Here is a 13,258-nt window from a genome sequence, read left to right as displayed (position 1 = left end):
GCGCCGCCTCGCTGCTTCCTGCCGCCGCTCCGCCCCGGCCCCGCCCGCTCCCTCTCTCGGAGCTGTTAGAATCCCGGGCCCCTGCGTGCGGGAGGAACGCGGAGGGTAGCCCGGCGAGCCAAGACTTCCCCGTAAAACCGTCCGGGATCGTGCTGGACCCTTCTTGCACTCGTCCCACCCCCTCTGGACTCCAGGGGCAGCCCCAAGCTTTACCTCTAATTTCCATACAGTGCTGTGTAACTTTACAGCAATTTCACAGCATTTGGGAGCTCGGTTCTCCCTTGAAAGAAGCTTAAATCCGGCCTCGCCCAGCTTAGGTTTTCTCACATGAAACAAGATTACTAATACTCGTACTAAAATTTCAGCTTTTGTAAGAACCTCAGTCCAGTGCCTTTGTGAGTGACCCTAGGCCTTCCCAGTTTCGTTTGAACTTCCCATCCAGAGAGGCTGTTACTTGTCCAAGGCTGCACAGTTTGTCAGAGATTTCTAGTGTGGAGCTCTTGGGACGATTCATTTTCCCACGCGTGCGGGTCCGGTCGGGTAATCACCGTAACTCTCTTGGAGAACTGCAGTTTATCTTTTACTGCAGGGTAGCAGTAGTGAAGAAAACTGCTGATCCCTGTCCCAAGGCTTACATGTCAGGCCTAGCAGGGCAGATTCGACTAGTTAGACAATAAAACAAGTTATCTCAAAGGCCAGGTGTGGTGTCACTGTGCCTCATGCCATTAATCCCAGCCCTGGCACTGGGGAGACAGAGGTAGGAGGATCACTGTGAGTTCAAGGCCAGAGAGAGAGAGAGAGAGAGAGAGGAAGGGTGTCCTGTTGTATTTCATACACTGTCACACGTTGAGCTCAGAGGATGAAGTTATAGTAGTAGTGGTTTGTTTTTAGTATGAAGAAACTAAGGCTGGGGCTGCAACCATGGCTCAGTGGTTGGGGGCATGTACTGTTTTTGTAGAGGAACAGAACTCACTTTTCAGCACCCACGTCGGCAGTCATAGAAGCCAGTATCTTCAGGGGATCTATCGCCCTCTTCTGGCCTCCAAGGGTCTACATGCACACATGTACACAAAACCCAAACCCAAACACACACATACACATAATTAAAAATAGAATAAATCTTTTTTTTTTTTTGGTTCTTTTTTTCGGAGCTGGGGACCGAACCCAGGGCTTTGCGCTTCCTAGGTAAGCGCTCTACAATAGAATAAATCTTAAAGAAGGGGTTGGGGATTTAGCTCAGTGGTAGAGAGCACTTGCCTAGCAAGTGCAAGGCCCTGGGTTCGGTCCCCAGCTCCGAAAAAAAGAAAAGAAAAAAAAATCTTAAAGAAGAGCCAGGTGTGGTAGTGCACACTCTTTTAAAAAAGATTTATTGATTATATATAAGTACATTGTAGCTGTCTTCAGACACACCAGAAGAGGGCATCGGATCCCATTACAGATGGTTGTGAGCCACCTTGTGGTTGCTGGGAACTGAACTCAGGACCTCTGGAAGAGCAGTCAGTGCTCCTAAACACTGAGCCATCTCTCCAGCCTCACAGTGCACACTTTTAATCCCAGCACTCGGAAGGCAGACAGGTGGATCTCTATGAACACAAAGGCAGCCTGGTCTACATAGTGAGTTTTATGTCAACCACGGTCACATGGTGAAACCTGAGAGAAAGGGGGAGGTGGTCTCCTGTGGCAGAAAGTCAGGGAGCAGGGACTTAAGCTCATTGGTGATTTGAAGCTCTGACTATTCTGCATTTGCTTACAAGGCAGACTGTGAGGACAAAAGAGACGTCACACATTTTCCTACCATTGGCTGATTATTAACTTTTCCTCTGGTATATGCCATGCAAGTCTGGGTGCACAGCTGAGGGTCAGCCAGGCATGATCGTGCACACCCGTGATTCAAGTACTTGAGAGGCTGTGGCAGAAGGGTCATCATGAGTTCAAGACCTAACTCAAAACAGCAAGTAAACAAACAGGAGGAAATGAAGGGGAAAAGGGCTGGTGTTCATAGCTTCACAGCTAGAAATCTGGTCTGTCTGGTCAGGCAGGATGGCCAGCATACCCGCAATTGTGGCACTTGGAAGGCTGAGGCAGGAGGATTGCAAGTTAGAGGGCAACCTAAACTATGTAGTGAGGCCCTGTTTCAAAAGAAGGAAAGAAAAAAGTAAAAAGAAAGAAAGAAAGAAGGGAAGGAAGGAAGGAAGGAAGGAAGGAAGGAAGGAAGAAAGAGCGAGCTCTCCCTACCCTCAACATAAGTGGGTCAGTGAGATGGCCCAGTGGGTAAAGGTGCCTCCAGGAAGCCAGACATCCTGAGTTCAATTCCAAGGATCCAGATGGTGGAGTGAGAGAACCAGCTCCTGCAAGTTGTCCTCTGACCTCTGACTGCCACATGTGCACTGTGGTGTTCCAGCATGTGAATGCGCTTGCGCTTGTGTGTGCAGATACACCACACACACACCATACACACACACACACACACACACACACACACCACACATACATACACCACACACACACACACACTCACACACACCACACATACATACACACACACACACCACACACACACACACACACACCACATACATACACCACACCACACACACACACACAGAGTACTTCTAACACCATTAATCTATCAGTGAAAGTTATAGACTACTTTTTATTTGTGTGTGTGTGTTTGTGTGTGTGTGTGTGTGTGGTGTAGTGTACCCCATGTGTATGCATGGAAGTCAAATGTTATTGGAGCTAATTCATTTGGCCAGTGAGTACCAGGGATCTACTAGTCCCCATCCCTGCCCTGTCACACCTCCCTTTGCTGGGTTTATGTTCCCACATGACTAGTGAGAATCTGAATCCATCATGTCCCAATGGGTGTGTGGTATGTGCTTCACAGACAAAGCTATCCCTGTCTCCTTCTTTCTCTTTTTTCCTACGATGTGTCCAAGGCTGGCATCAAACTCCTTACGTAGCTGAAGGTGGTCTTGATTTCCCCATCAGCTTACCTCCTCACAGCTACCACCCTGGGCTTTTGTTTGCTTGTTGATATTACGACTGTGTGACTGTGGGCCCACATGTGACATGGTTCAAGTGTGGAGGTCACAGGACACCTTCCGGAAGCACTCCCCTCTCTGAACCACATAGCTGGGGTGTAGGGGAGAAGGACACAGGAGGAAGAGATTTGAAGGTTCAGGAAGATGGCAGGGAGCGTCTAGCATACGCAAAGTCCTGCTCTTCCTAACGGGTGGTGTTCGGGGCTGTATTTAAGGAGGATGCAGCGGAGGAGCGGAGCAGCATGTAAGTCAAGGAGAGGAGGTGGAATTAACGTAGGAACAGTTATGATCTTGTTTGACTACACGCAGGGCCTTGGTTCTTAATTGTTTCACCAAATAAACATAGGGACAAATGGCGAGGGATGTTGCTAAGGTTGGCCTCCCTTTCGCTGCCCAGACAAGTGACCCCAGTGTGCATTGTCCGAACTGGATTCCCCTGAGTGCAATGCCTTGATCCTCCGCCTGGCAGGGGGAGGCCTTATTTAGCCTGGCCTGGCTCCTCTGAGCCTTCTTGGGAATGTCTATATATAGGGGAAGAGGGCAGCCCAGTTGCCACTGTCCATCTGCCTTCCTTGGACTCTGGTCCACCACTCCCTGGCCCTAGACTTCGCTGTCTCCATTTTCTCTCTGTTGAAAGAAAGCAGTTGTCCATGAGCCTTGCCCACCTCAGTGCTTAGCCTGGACCCTGTGGCTTCTCAGAATGTGTTCCCTTTGGGTTTGTCCCCTCTCTCTCCACTACACTTTCACTCCACAGAGGATCAGAGGGACTCTAAGAAGGGAGCATAGCTGTATGTGTATTTATGAATATTTCGGATATAAGCTCATGTCTGAACCCTAGGGTTTCACACTAGGAATACAAACTGGAGTGACTCCATTGCCGAATGAGCTTTACGCTCAGAGAAACGAAGCCTCCAGTGCTGGGGCTGTAGCTCAGAGGGTAGATTGCTCGCCTGCCACACACAACGCTCTGCTTTCAGCTCAGCGTCAGATAAAAACAGGCGACGTACGGGTAAAACCTCACGACCTGGGAGATAGAGGCTGGAGGCTCAGGAGGTTCAAGGTCATCCTCGGCTACATCGTGAGTCTGAGGCTAGCCTGGGCTACATGAGACCCTGCCTCAAAAAAAAAATCAATAATAGTAAAAGAAAGAGATGGGATAGAGAGATGGCTCAGCGGTTAAGAGCACTGACTGCTCTTCCAGAGGTCCTGAGTTCAATTCCCAGCAACCACATGTTGGCTCACAAGCATCTATAATGAGATCTGATGCCCTCTTCTGGTGTGTCTGGAGACAGCTTATATAAAATAAATATGAAAAAAATAAATAAATCTTATTTATATATTTATTTTATATAAGTACTTATAAATTAATAAAGTACTTATAAATTATATAAGTACTTATAAATAAATTTATATTTATTTTATGTAAGTACTTATATAAAATAAATAAATAAATCTTTTTAAAAAAAAAGAAAGTAAGAAAGATAAAGAAAAATGAGAGAAGCCTGGGCTTCTAATCCTCTAAGCCACATCAAACAGGCCACTCGCACTCTAGAACCTAATTTTATAGTGGCGGGTAAGGTTCTAGGTATACAATGTCTAGGACAAAAAACCCCTTGCTGTCTTTATTATTTAGAGAACCTAGCATTCTCACCAGAGAGTGGGCGTTTGCCTTTCCCCGGGTGAGCGACAGGGAGAGAAGCTTTTGTCAATGCTCATTTCTCCTCACAACATGAGGCGCACGCTCTTTACTCTGAACGCTTCTAGGTGGGCCCCTAGGGTCAGGCTCATCCTAATTTTTCCACAACAAAGGTTAAGTAATGGGAGTTGCCAAGGCCGCAGCTCAGTACTTAAGATCACTTGCTGCTCTTGCAGAAGACCTTGGTTCAATTCCTAGCACCTACATGGTAGCTCGAAACTGTGGGATCCGGTGCCTTCTTCCGGCCTCTTTGGGCACTAGGCATGCACATGGTGCACAGACATACGTGCAGACGAAGCACATTAAGAAAATTAAGTTTTGAAAGAATCACCAAGGCTGGGGGTGTAGCTCAGTGGGTAGAGTACTTTGCAGCACGCACATAGCCGAGGCTTGACTTCCCACCCAGCACCCTAATCTAGCATGCCTATAGCCTCGGTGATTCGGTGATTCCGGAGACTAAGGTGAGAGGATCGCCTGAACCCAGGAGTTCAAGGGCAGCTCAGTTGACAGGGAATACTCTTTTGCAAAATAAATCAAAGGACTTAAATGGGCTTGGTATATGCCTGTAAGCCCCAGCACTCTGGAGGTGGAAGTAGGGGTGATTAGAACCTCAAGGTTGAGCTGGAGAGACGGCTCAGAGGTTAAGAGCACTGACTGCTCTCGCTAAGGTCCTGAGTTCAACTCCCAGCAACCACATGGTGGCTCACAACCGTCTGTAATGGAATCCAATGTCCTTTTCTGGTGTGTCTGAAGACAGTGACAGTCTAGTGCACATACATACAATAGATATACAATCTTAAAAAAAAAAAAAAAAAGAACCTCAAGATTAATGTTAGCTACATCAGGTGTTCGAGGCCAGTGTTCAATATATGAGATCTGGCCTCCGAAGTGGGGAATAGAGTTCCTCTGTGGATGCACGACTTATGCTCTAGGCAGATGGAATAATAATAGTTACCTCTTCACGGGATGAAGAGTAGATGAGATCACAGAATCAAGACGCTCAGCCCAGTGGGGGGACAAGTTGTGGGAGTTCACGTCGCTACCTCAGTACTGCGTATCACTTCCCCTTCTTGGGCCAAACGCCAACCCTAGGCACCCAGCGCAAGCTTAGGTGTCTTAGTCATCTGGGCTCACGCTTACCATTTCTGTCTTGGAGGACGATGTGCCTGGAGGGCCCTCGCCACCCGCCCCCACTCACATGGCTCAGAGGGAGAACAGAGTCTTGAATGGATTTTGGACCTCAAGACTGGCCTCTTTCCACTCTACTGTGCTCTTGTTCTGAACATCCTTCCCCCATTTTGGAACAAGTGTGCTGGGGGTGGGGGAGGAGCTCCCTAAGACAGTGGAGCAGGGCGGGGGCCCCCTCCTAAGAATCTAGGAGAACGTCAGAGACTGCCACCTGCTCCAAGCTTAAATTTCCCTGCAAAGGACCCTGGCTAAATTAGGTAATGGGCTAGGACTCTGGGAGGGGAGGGGCTTGCTGCCCCCTGCACCTGATTGGTCAGGGTATCCAGTTCTGGGGAGTAGGGAGGAGGGAAGAGAGGATGCCCCTACAAATCCTGAAGGCTAGAGAGATCTGGGGCACCTTTGGGTGGTGGAGTGCGGAGGAGAGGACCCACAGCAGAGGAGTCCCAGTCACCAGCAACCATGGTAAGGACAAGAAGGGTCTTCACGCTTTTGTCCACAGGCCTCTTTCAGTCCTAGAACTGTGTGCTCTGTGGGCAGTAATGTGGGTGCCTGAAGGTAGAAGATAAGGGTTGTTGGAACCCAAGTCCTGTGGAGACATCCTGGGAAGGCTGGGGGAGGGGGTCAGGATAGTCCAGGAGTTGATCCTCAAGGCTATGACTTCCTGGCCACCTTGAGGCTTGGGACAATGTTATTGGGTACCCAGAGCTGTGTGGGAAGGGTCTTAGCCTGTCTGCTCCCTAGGAGAGACGGAGACCATGAAAGCAGAAAAGTCTCCCAGCAAGGCAGACAGAGTAGGTTCCATGGGCCCAGCCAAGCCTGTGGCAACCAGAGAAGGAAGGTTTCCTCTAAGAATCCCGAGGAGAGGATGGTGGTTAGTAGGGCTGGGTGACAGGGTAGAGGTAGAGACCCTGACCATCCACAGAGGAGCCCTGATCTGGGGCTGCCACTTTCTTCTGAGTACCCTCCCGCTTCACTTGAAGGAGTAATTGGACTCCAGAGACCAGCTGCCATTGACAATGCCCAACTAAAAATAGCCTATCCTCCTGGATCAGGCCAAGGGACGGAGGAGGGAGGAGGAACTGGGCCAGCTGGCTAAAGAATGTCTTGGGACTCACCCCTTCCTCACCACCTCGAGTCCAAAGCCCTGACCCAGAGTGGCCTGGAAAAAATTCACAGAAACCTTACTTTCATGGTTACATGTGGAGCTCCAGGCCAACCCGAGCTACACAGCAAGACTATCTAAACACCCAAACCAGGACGTCGTAACAGAACAGAGGTGTCTTATTTTCACACCAACGCATGGCCCCATCACATTTGACAGTGAGAGAGGTGTTTACCCCGATGACCTAGTGAGAAGTTTTGCCCCCGAGAACCCTCTGACACAAAGCTGCCCATCTCTTCTTGTGGTCTCAGCGTCCGAGTGCTTGGTAGATGTTCTGTGGCTTTGCATTCTGCTATTTAGTTGAGGACAAATACTTATTGACCAGCTAGTCAAGTCCCAGGCAGCATTAGAAGACAGGGACATCAGAAAATCACACTTGAATAGTGCTAACACATTCAAGCCCTCTCTTACCCCCGATGTCCTATTATCCCAGCAAAGTCACAAGAAGGGTGACTTGCCAAAAGTCACTGCTGGGATGGGGGTTTCTTGATGTGGCTCTCCGAAGATAAATGGGAAACTGTGGGTATAACCAATGTCCCCTTTGCACTGGGGATGGTCACCAAGGGTACCTGGGAGGTGCAGCTAGCTTTGGAGTGGCTCTGGAGGACCTGGGGGGTGGGGCACTTCCTAATATAAGAGAGGGCTGGGGAAGCTGAAGCTGGGGTGAGAGTCTGCCCTTCCACGCTCTGATTCTCTCTGTTTCCTATAGACGGACCAACAGGCTGAGGCCAGGTCCTACCTCAGCGAGGAGATGATCGCTGGTGAGTGAGGGTGGGCCGTTGGGGGAGATTAGGTGTAAAGTTGACCATCCAACTGGCCTCACCCATCGCTTCTTCCGTCTCATCCCCGCTAGAGTTCAAGGCTGCCTTTGACATGTTTGATGCTGATGGTGGTGGGGACATCAGCGTTAAAGAGCTGGGTACCGTGATGAGGATGCTAGGGCAGACACCCACCAAAGAGGAACTGGACGCCATCATCGAGGAGGTGGACGAGGATGGTGAGCTGGGCTCCCCCAAGGCAGGGACGGGGAGGAAAGGCTCAGCACACACTGGGCTAACACCTCCCGCCCCGCCCCCGCTTTGCTCCTTGCAGGCAGCGGTACCATCGACTTTGAAGAGTTCTTGGTCATGATGGTGCGCCAGATGAAAGAGGATGCGAAAGGGAAGAGCGAAGAGGAACTGGCTGAGTGTTTCCGCATCTTTGACAGGTGCGTGGGGCTTCTGGGATTCCGGACTTGGGAGCAGATGGAGCCTGCGGGCCTGAAGCGAAGGGGCAGGCTGGCCAGGGTGAGGCTGACCCTGTGTCCTGTTCTGTTCCTCTCTCCCAAAGGAACGCAGACGGTTACATTGATGCCGAGGAGCTGGCTGAGATTTTCCGGGCTTCTGGGGAGCATGTGACAGACGAGGAGATCGAATCCCTGATGAAGGATGGTGATAAGAACAACGATGGCCGCATTGACTTCGACGGTGAGGGCTAGCTTTGTGGGTGGGACTCTTGGTTTTGTGGGTGGGGCTCTTGGCTTTGTGGCTGGGGCTCTTGGCTTTGTGGCTGGGGCTCTTGGCTTTGTGGCTGGGGCTCTTGGCTTTGTGGCTGGGGCTCTTGGCTTTGTGGGTGGGGCTGGGCTTAGGCTAAGTTTCCTCCCACTCTCTAGGGGGGCCCCTTAGGATGTTCCGCAGCTTAGTGCAATGTCCCCATTAAAGACTAGGCACCCCTCTGCGCCCTGAGCGGTACGCCTGACATCATCCCACTCTTTCTCCGCAGAGTTTCTGAAGATGATGGAGGGCGTTCAGTAAGGAGCTGGTCTTCGTGTTCATCCAGACTGCAGGTCCCCTGGGCGTGGGCAACTCCATCCTTGCCTCCTTGCCCTACCAGGGAAAGGCTGCTCCTTTGGGCTCTGTGGCTGGAAGGAATAAAAGCAGACAATGTAAAGCTGGCCTGACTGACCAGGGGACTGATTGAGGGCAAAGGATCTTAGGGATTGCCTGGCTGGATTGACGCACAGAGCGTCCCCCGGAGCCGCTGGGTATGGAAAGAAGGAGGGGTCACGCGGGCCGGAGGCTTGGGTGGCTCAGTGCCGGGCGAAGTTCGACCTGCTCTGCGGGTTCTCAGCCGGCTGGCTACCAGCAGCTGGCGCTGGCAGTGGGCGACTCTTGGCAAATGGCCTGCACTTGCGCCTGGCGCTGGAACAGGGCGGTCGCAGGGTGAGCCGGCCGCCCATCAAGCGAAGGCACCTGGGATGGATAGGGTGAGGGTGCGCGGAAGCTGGAACTAGGGAAGAAGCAACGCTTCTTTTTCCCCAGCATTTCTGGAACCTCTTGGATCTTGGGTGTGGTACGTTCAACTCTCTGCAGGCCGCCCTGCTGAGGAGAAAGAGTCTATCCATCCAAATAAGAGGCAGCGTCCCCGGCGCAAAGCGGGAAAGGGGCATCAGCCACCCATCTCCCTCCATTCAGCCCCCTTTCATTGCGCTCCAGAGGGTCAAGGGTATGACCTAGCTAAACTGAAATTCTATCCCGAGGTAGGGTGGAGTTTTTCTCACTCCTGGCACGTCGTTCCTCTTACGAACCCGGCAGATTTGTGCCCTCCCTAAATGAGTGTAGTACTTTAGCCTCGGAGTCGGGTTGTTTGGGTTTAAATCCTCATTGCCTATGACAAATTCAACCGCTCTGTGCCTCAGTTTCCTCACCTGTAAGATGAAGATATCGAATATTTAGCAGGGGACAGGAGTTCAAGAATACTTGTGTGTCAAGTGTCACATAGCAACTGTCATTTAGTAAATGCTGGCACTTACTTGGCTCTGGAGAGGGAACTAAGGATTGCTAGGCAAATGCTTGCCACTGAGTCACATTTCCGTTTTTTTTTTTTTAAGATTTATTTATTTAATGAATATGAGCACACTCTGTCTTCAAACACACCAGACCCCATTACAGATGGTCGTGAGCCACCATGTGGTTGCTGGGATTTGAACTCAGGACCTCTGGAAGAGCAGTCAGTGCTCTTAACCGCTGAGCCATCTCTCCAGTCCCCTGCTTGTTTGTTTTAAAAAGATAGGACCACTTTATGTAGCCCTGGCTACTCTGGAACTCACTCACTTTATGTAGACCAGGCTGGCCTCAACTCAGAGATTCACCATGCGTCCTGAGTGCTGGGATTAATGGTGTGCACCATCACACCCAGCCTACCGTCATTCTTGAAGATCTGAGCTTCATTCATACTACAGCCCATCTACTCCATCCTGTCCTGTCTTCTTTGCCCCACGTAAACAACTCGATTTATTTACCCATGTAAATGTTTTACCTGCATGTGTGTCTGTGCACCACATGCATGCCAGACAATGGCACTGAATCCTCTGGAACTGGAGTTAGAGATGGTTGTGAGTCATCATACGGGTACTGGGAACCAAACCCAGGTCCTCTTGCAAGAGCAACAAGTGCCCGTAAGCACTGAGCTGTCTCTCTAGCCCCTCAACTTAAAACCATTTGAAAATTACATTTATGTTGCATGTGTTTGCTGGTGCCCATGGCATACCATACATGTAGAGGCTAGAGGACAGCTTTTGGGAGTCATTTTCCCTTTGCACTTTGTGGGGACTGGGATTGAACTCAGGCAGGCTTGCTGGCGAGCACCGTACAGTTCCTCTTCCTCCTTTCTCTTCCATCACATACTTCACAGCTTCTGGCTTCAGCCCATACTGGTGCTGGGGTCTAGAAACCGCCAAGTGCCTACTATGTGCTGTGTCATTGCTCCTACTATGTGCTGTGTCATTGCTCATTCTGCCTTGTAACTCAAGCCATTGTTTGCCTGGTTCTTGATAACAGGTAATGTCTCCCCTGCTCTAAAGTACAGCCAGGAGGATCTTTCTAAACATGCCGTTCCTGTGTCCTTTAGCTTCTGTCGCCTTCAAGATGAAGCTTAGGCAGCTGTCCTTTCCCCTCCTCCCTGCTGTCCTGGGGCCTGAACTTAGATTCTCAGTAACTGAACTCTCCCAGACACCTAAGCATTTGGTATGGTTGCAAGCCCTGAGGAAGCGACCTTAGCAACCTGAACTCCTCCCTGGAGAGCTTGCACCCCAAGAAACAGCCTCCCTTCTTTCCACTCCAGTGCTCTGCAGCATCCGAGACTGAGTTCCTAAAAATCTTTTGACTTTTATTTAAGAGAAGGTCTCACTCTGCAGCCCAGGCTGGGCTCGAACTCTCAATCCTCCTGCCTCAGCCTGCTGAGTGGTGGGATTACAGGTGTGTGCCAGAGCACAGACTCCTTTGTTCCATCTCTAGAGCTTCTCTTTTGGCAATTCCACTGGTAAACCTTTTCGTTCCACTTGTAAAGCTTTGATGTTATGTGTATGACGGTGGTGGTGGTGGTGGTGGTGGGGGTGGTGGTAGTGGTGGTGGTGTGTCTGTGTGTATGCTACAGTGCGCATGTGGAGGTCAGAGGATGCTGTTCTGAGTTGATGGAGCTCACATCATCAGGATAGATACTCTCCAACCACCCACGTCCTTATGTGGCTTTTAAGTAGTTACATACAGCTCTGAGTCCTCGGAACTGGGTAGGTCAGTTGACTACATAGGGAACTGAACACCATCACGAAGGACCACACAGTACAGCCTTCCAAGGCAGACACAAATACGACCACTTCAGCATTTATCTGGAATGGATTTAGTGCCAGTTTCTGGGCACTCCCGTTCTCAGGCATTCTTTGTTCTAGTCAGTCCTGGGTGGTGCCTGTGCTGCTTCAAGGACCATGCCCCTTTCCTTTGCTGGAATTACAGGCTTGTTCCACCCTGTCGACCTTGAGATAGAGCTTGATAATGCTAAGGATTCTACGTAGACCAGGCCGGCCTTGAACTCTTAGCCATCTTCCTGCTTCTACTTCCAAGGGTTGGGATTACAGGAGTCACTACCAGCATCTGGCTCACTTTCCCTCCCTTAGATAGGGTATAGCTCAGGCAGGCCTTAAACTATGACCTCAAAGATGATCTTGAACTCTCTGCCTGTACCTCCTGGAGTTTTGGGATGACAGGCATACACTAGGATAATGTTCTGGGGACTGAATGCAGGGTCTCATGGATGACAGGCAAAAACTCTTCCGACGAAGTCACAGTCTTTGATGAACAACTTGTATGTTAACTAGACCACAGCAAAAGTAACCTGGGGCTCACCAGAAGTGCGGCTCTTCCGCCTCCCTTCCTCCCACAGTTGAATTTTAACAAGATCCCAAGTGGGTTTGTCCACATTAAGATGGATTATAAAGTTCTATGCCCTGGGGCTGCAGAGATGGCTCAGTGGTTAAGACACTGGCTGTTCTTCCAGAGGTCCCGAGTTCAATTCCCAGCATCCACATGGCACCCACTGTCTGTAACTCTTGTTTCAGGGGACCCAATACCCTTAAATATACATGTAGTCAAAACACCAATGTATATAAATTAAAAATGAGTAAAGTATTTAATAAAAGCTCTATGCTGAGGAGGAAACTAAGAACACAACTCACTTCAGAGCGGACTTTTTCCCACTAAAAGCCTAGGGAAGAGCAGGGGCTAACAGTAGTTAACAGGGGCCCAGAACCTTCCTGACAGGCCAGGCCCTCTGCCTCCCCTCCCCTCCCTCTTCCCACAGGGCTGTACAGCCAGCTGCTTGACACTTGGGTAGGACCCATAACACCCTGTGGAGATGGAGCAGGAATCACCCACCTGGGTCTAGAGCTCAATCTTTCTTATCTTCTGAGCTTGAGCCTGCTACAGGGCAACTTGAGTGGGGTCTCCCATCCTCCAGATCTTTAACATCTTAGAAAGTGGGTGTCTAGCACTCCCACACTACAGACTCTTGAGCTGAAGGTCTGGTTTAGCCTCCTCTGCATCCCAACCGGAACTGTTCTGATGGAGTATTTGTAGTTTATGCTGTGACCCCACAGAAGTGTGAGCTTTGGTGCTGGGCACCTCCCTCGGATTAAACAGGCTCTCTGCCCGGGAAGCTATACCTCCAGGCAAATACACAATGTGACACCCACTTGAGAAGAAATATATGCAGAGCGATAAGGTAAGACACAAAGTCACTTCTCAGTGACCACACTGTCTTATCAGCTGCTTCCAACCCTGTACACGTCAGGTCAGAACCCAGATTTTAAGCTAGTGCCCCTCCCCCATCCTCTGGCTGAGGTTAACTTTGAGACAG

General features: G+C 50.2%; 1 protein-coding gene across 1 annotated transcript; it reads left to right on the top strand.

The window, feature by feature from the left end:
- The first annotated feature begins 6,294 nt into the window (after window positions 1-6,294).
- On the top strand, window positions 6,295-9,023 carry Tnnc2 (troponin C2, fast skeletal type). Its single transcript, NM_001037351.2, has 6 exons — window positions 6,295-6,390; window positions 7,800-7,851; window positions 7,944-8,087; window positions 8,183-8,297; window positions 8,420-8,556; window positions 8,852-9,023. Exons 1-6 carry the CDS (start codon window positions 6,388-6,390, stop codon window positions 8,881-8,883), a joined length of 483 nt encoding a protein of 160 aa, NP_001032428.1. The 5' UTR covers window positions 6,295-6,387; the 3' UTR covers window positions 8,884-9,023.
- The last annotated feature ends 4,235 nt before the right edge of the window (window positions 9,024-13,258 follow it).

This window comes from Rattus norvegicus, chromosome 3 (assembly GCF_036323735.1).
Source record: "Rattus norvegicus strain BN/NHsdMcwi chromosome 3, GRCr8, whole genome shotgun sequence".
In the NCBI taxonomy this organism is placed as follows: Eukaryota; Metazoa; Chordata; class Mammalia; order Rodentia; family Muridae; genus Rattus; species Rattus norvegicus.
This window is presented reverse-complemented; position numbering and strand designations above follow the sequence as displayed.

Coding starts and splice junctions, on each gene's coding strand:
- Tnnc2 (NM_001037351.2), top strand. Junction 7,852..7,943: donor CAGCGAGGAGATGATCGCTG/GTGAGTGAGGGT, acceptor CATCCCCGCTAG/AGTTCAAGGCTGCCTTTGAC. Junction 8,557..8,851: donor TGGCCGCATTGACTTCGACG/GTGAGGGCTAGC, acceptor CTTTCTCCGCAG/AGTTTCTGAAGATGATGGAG.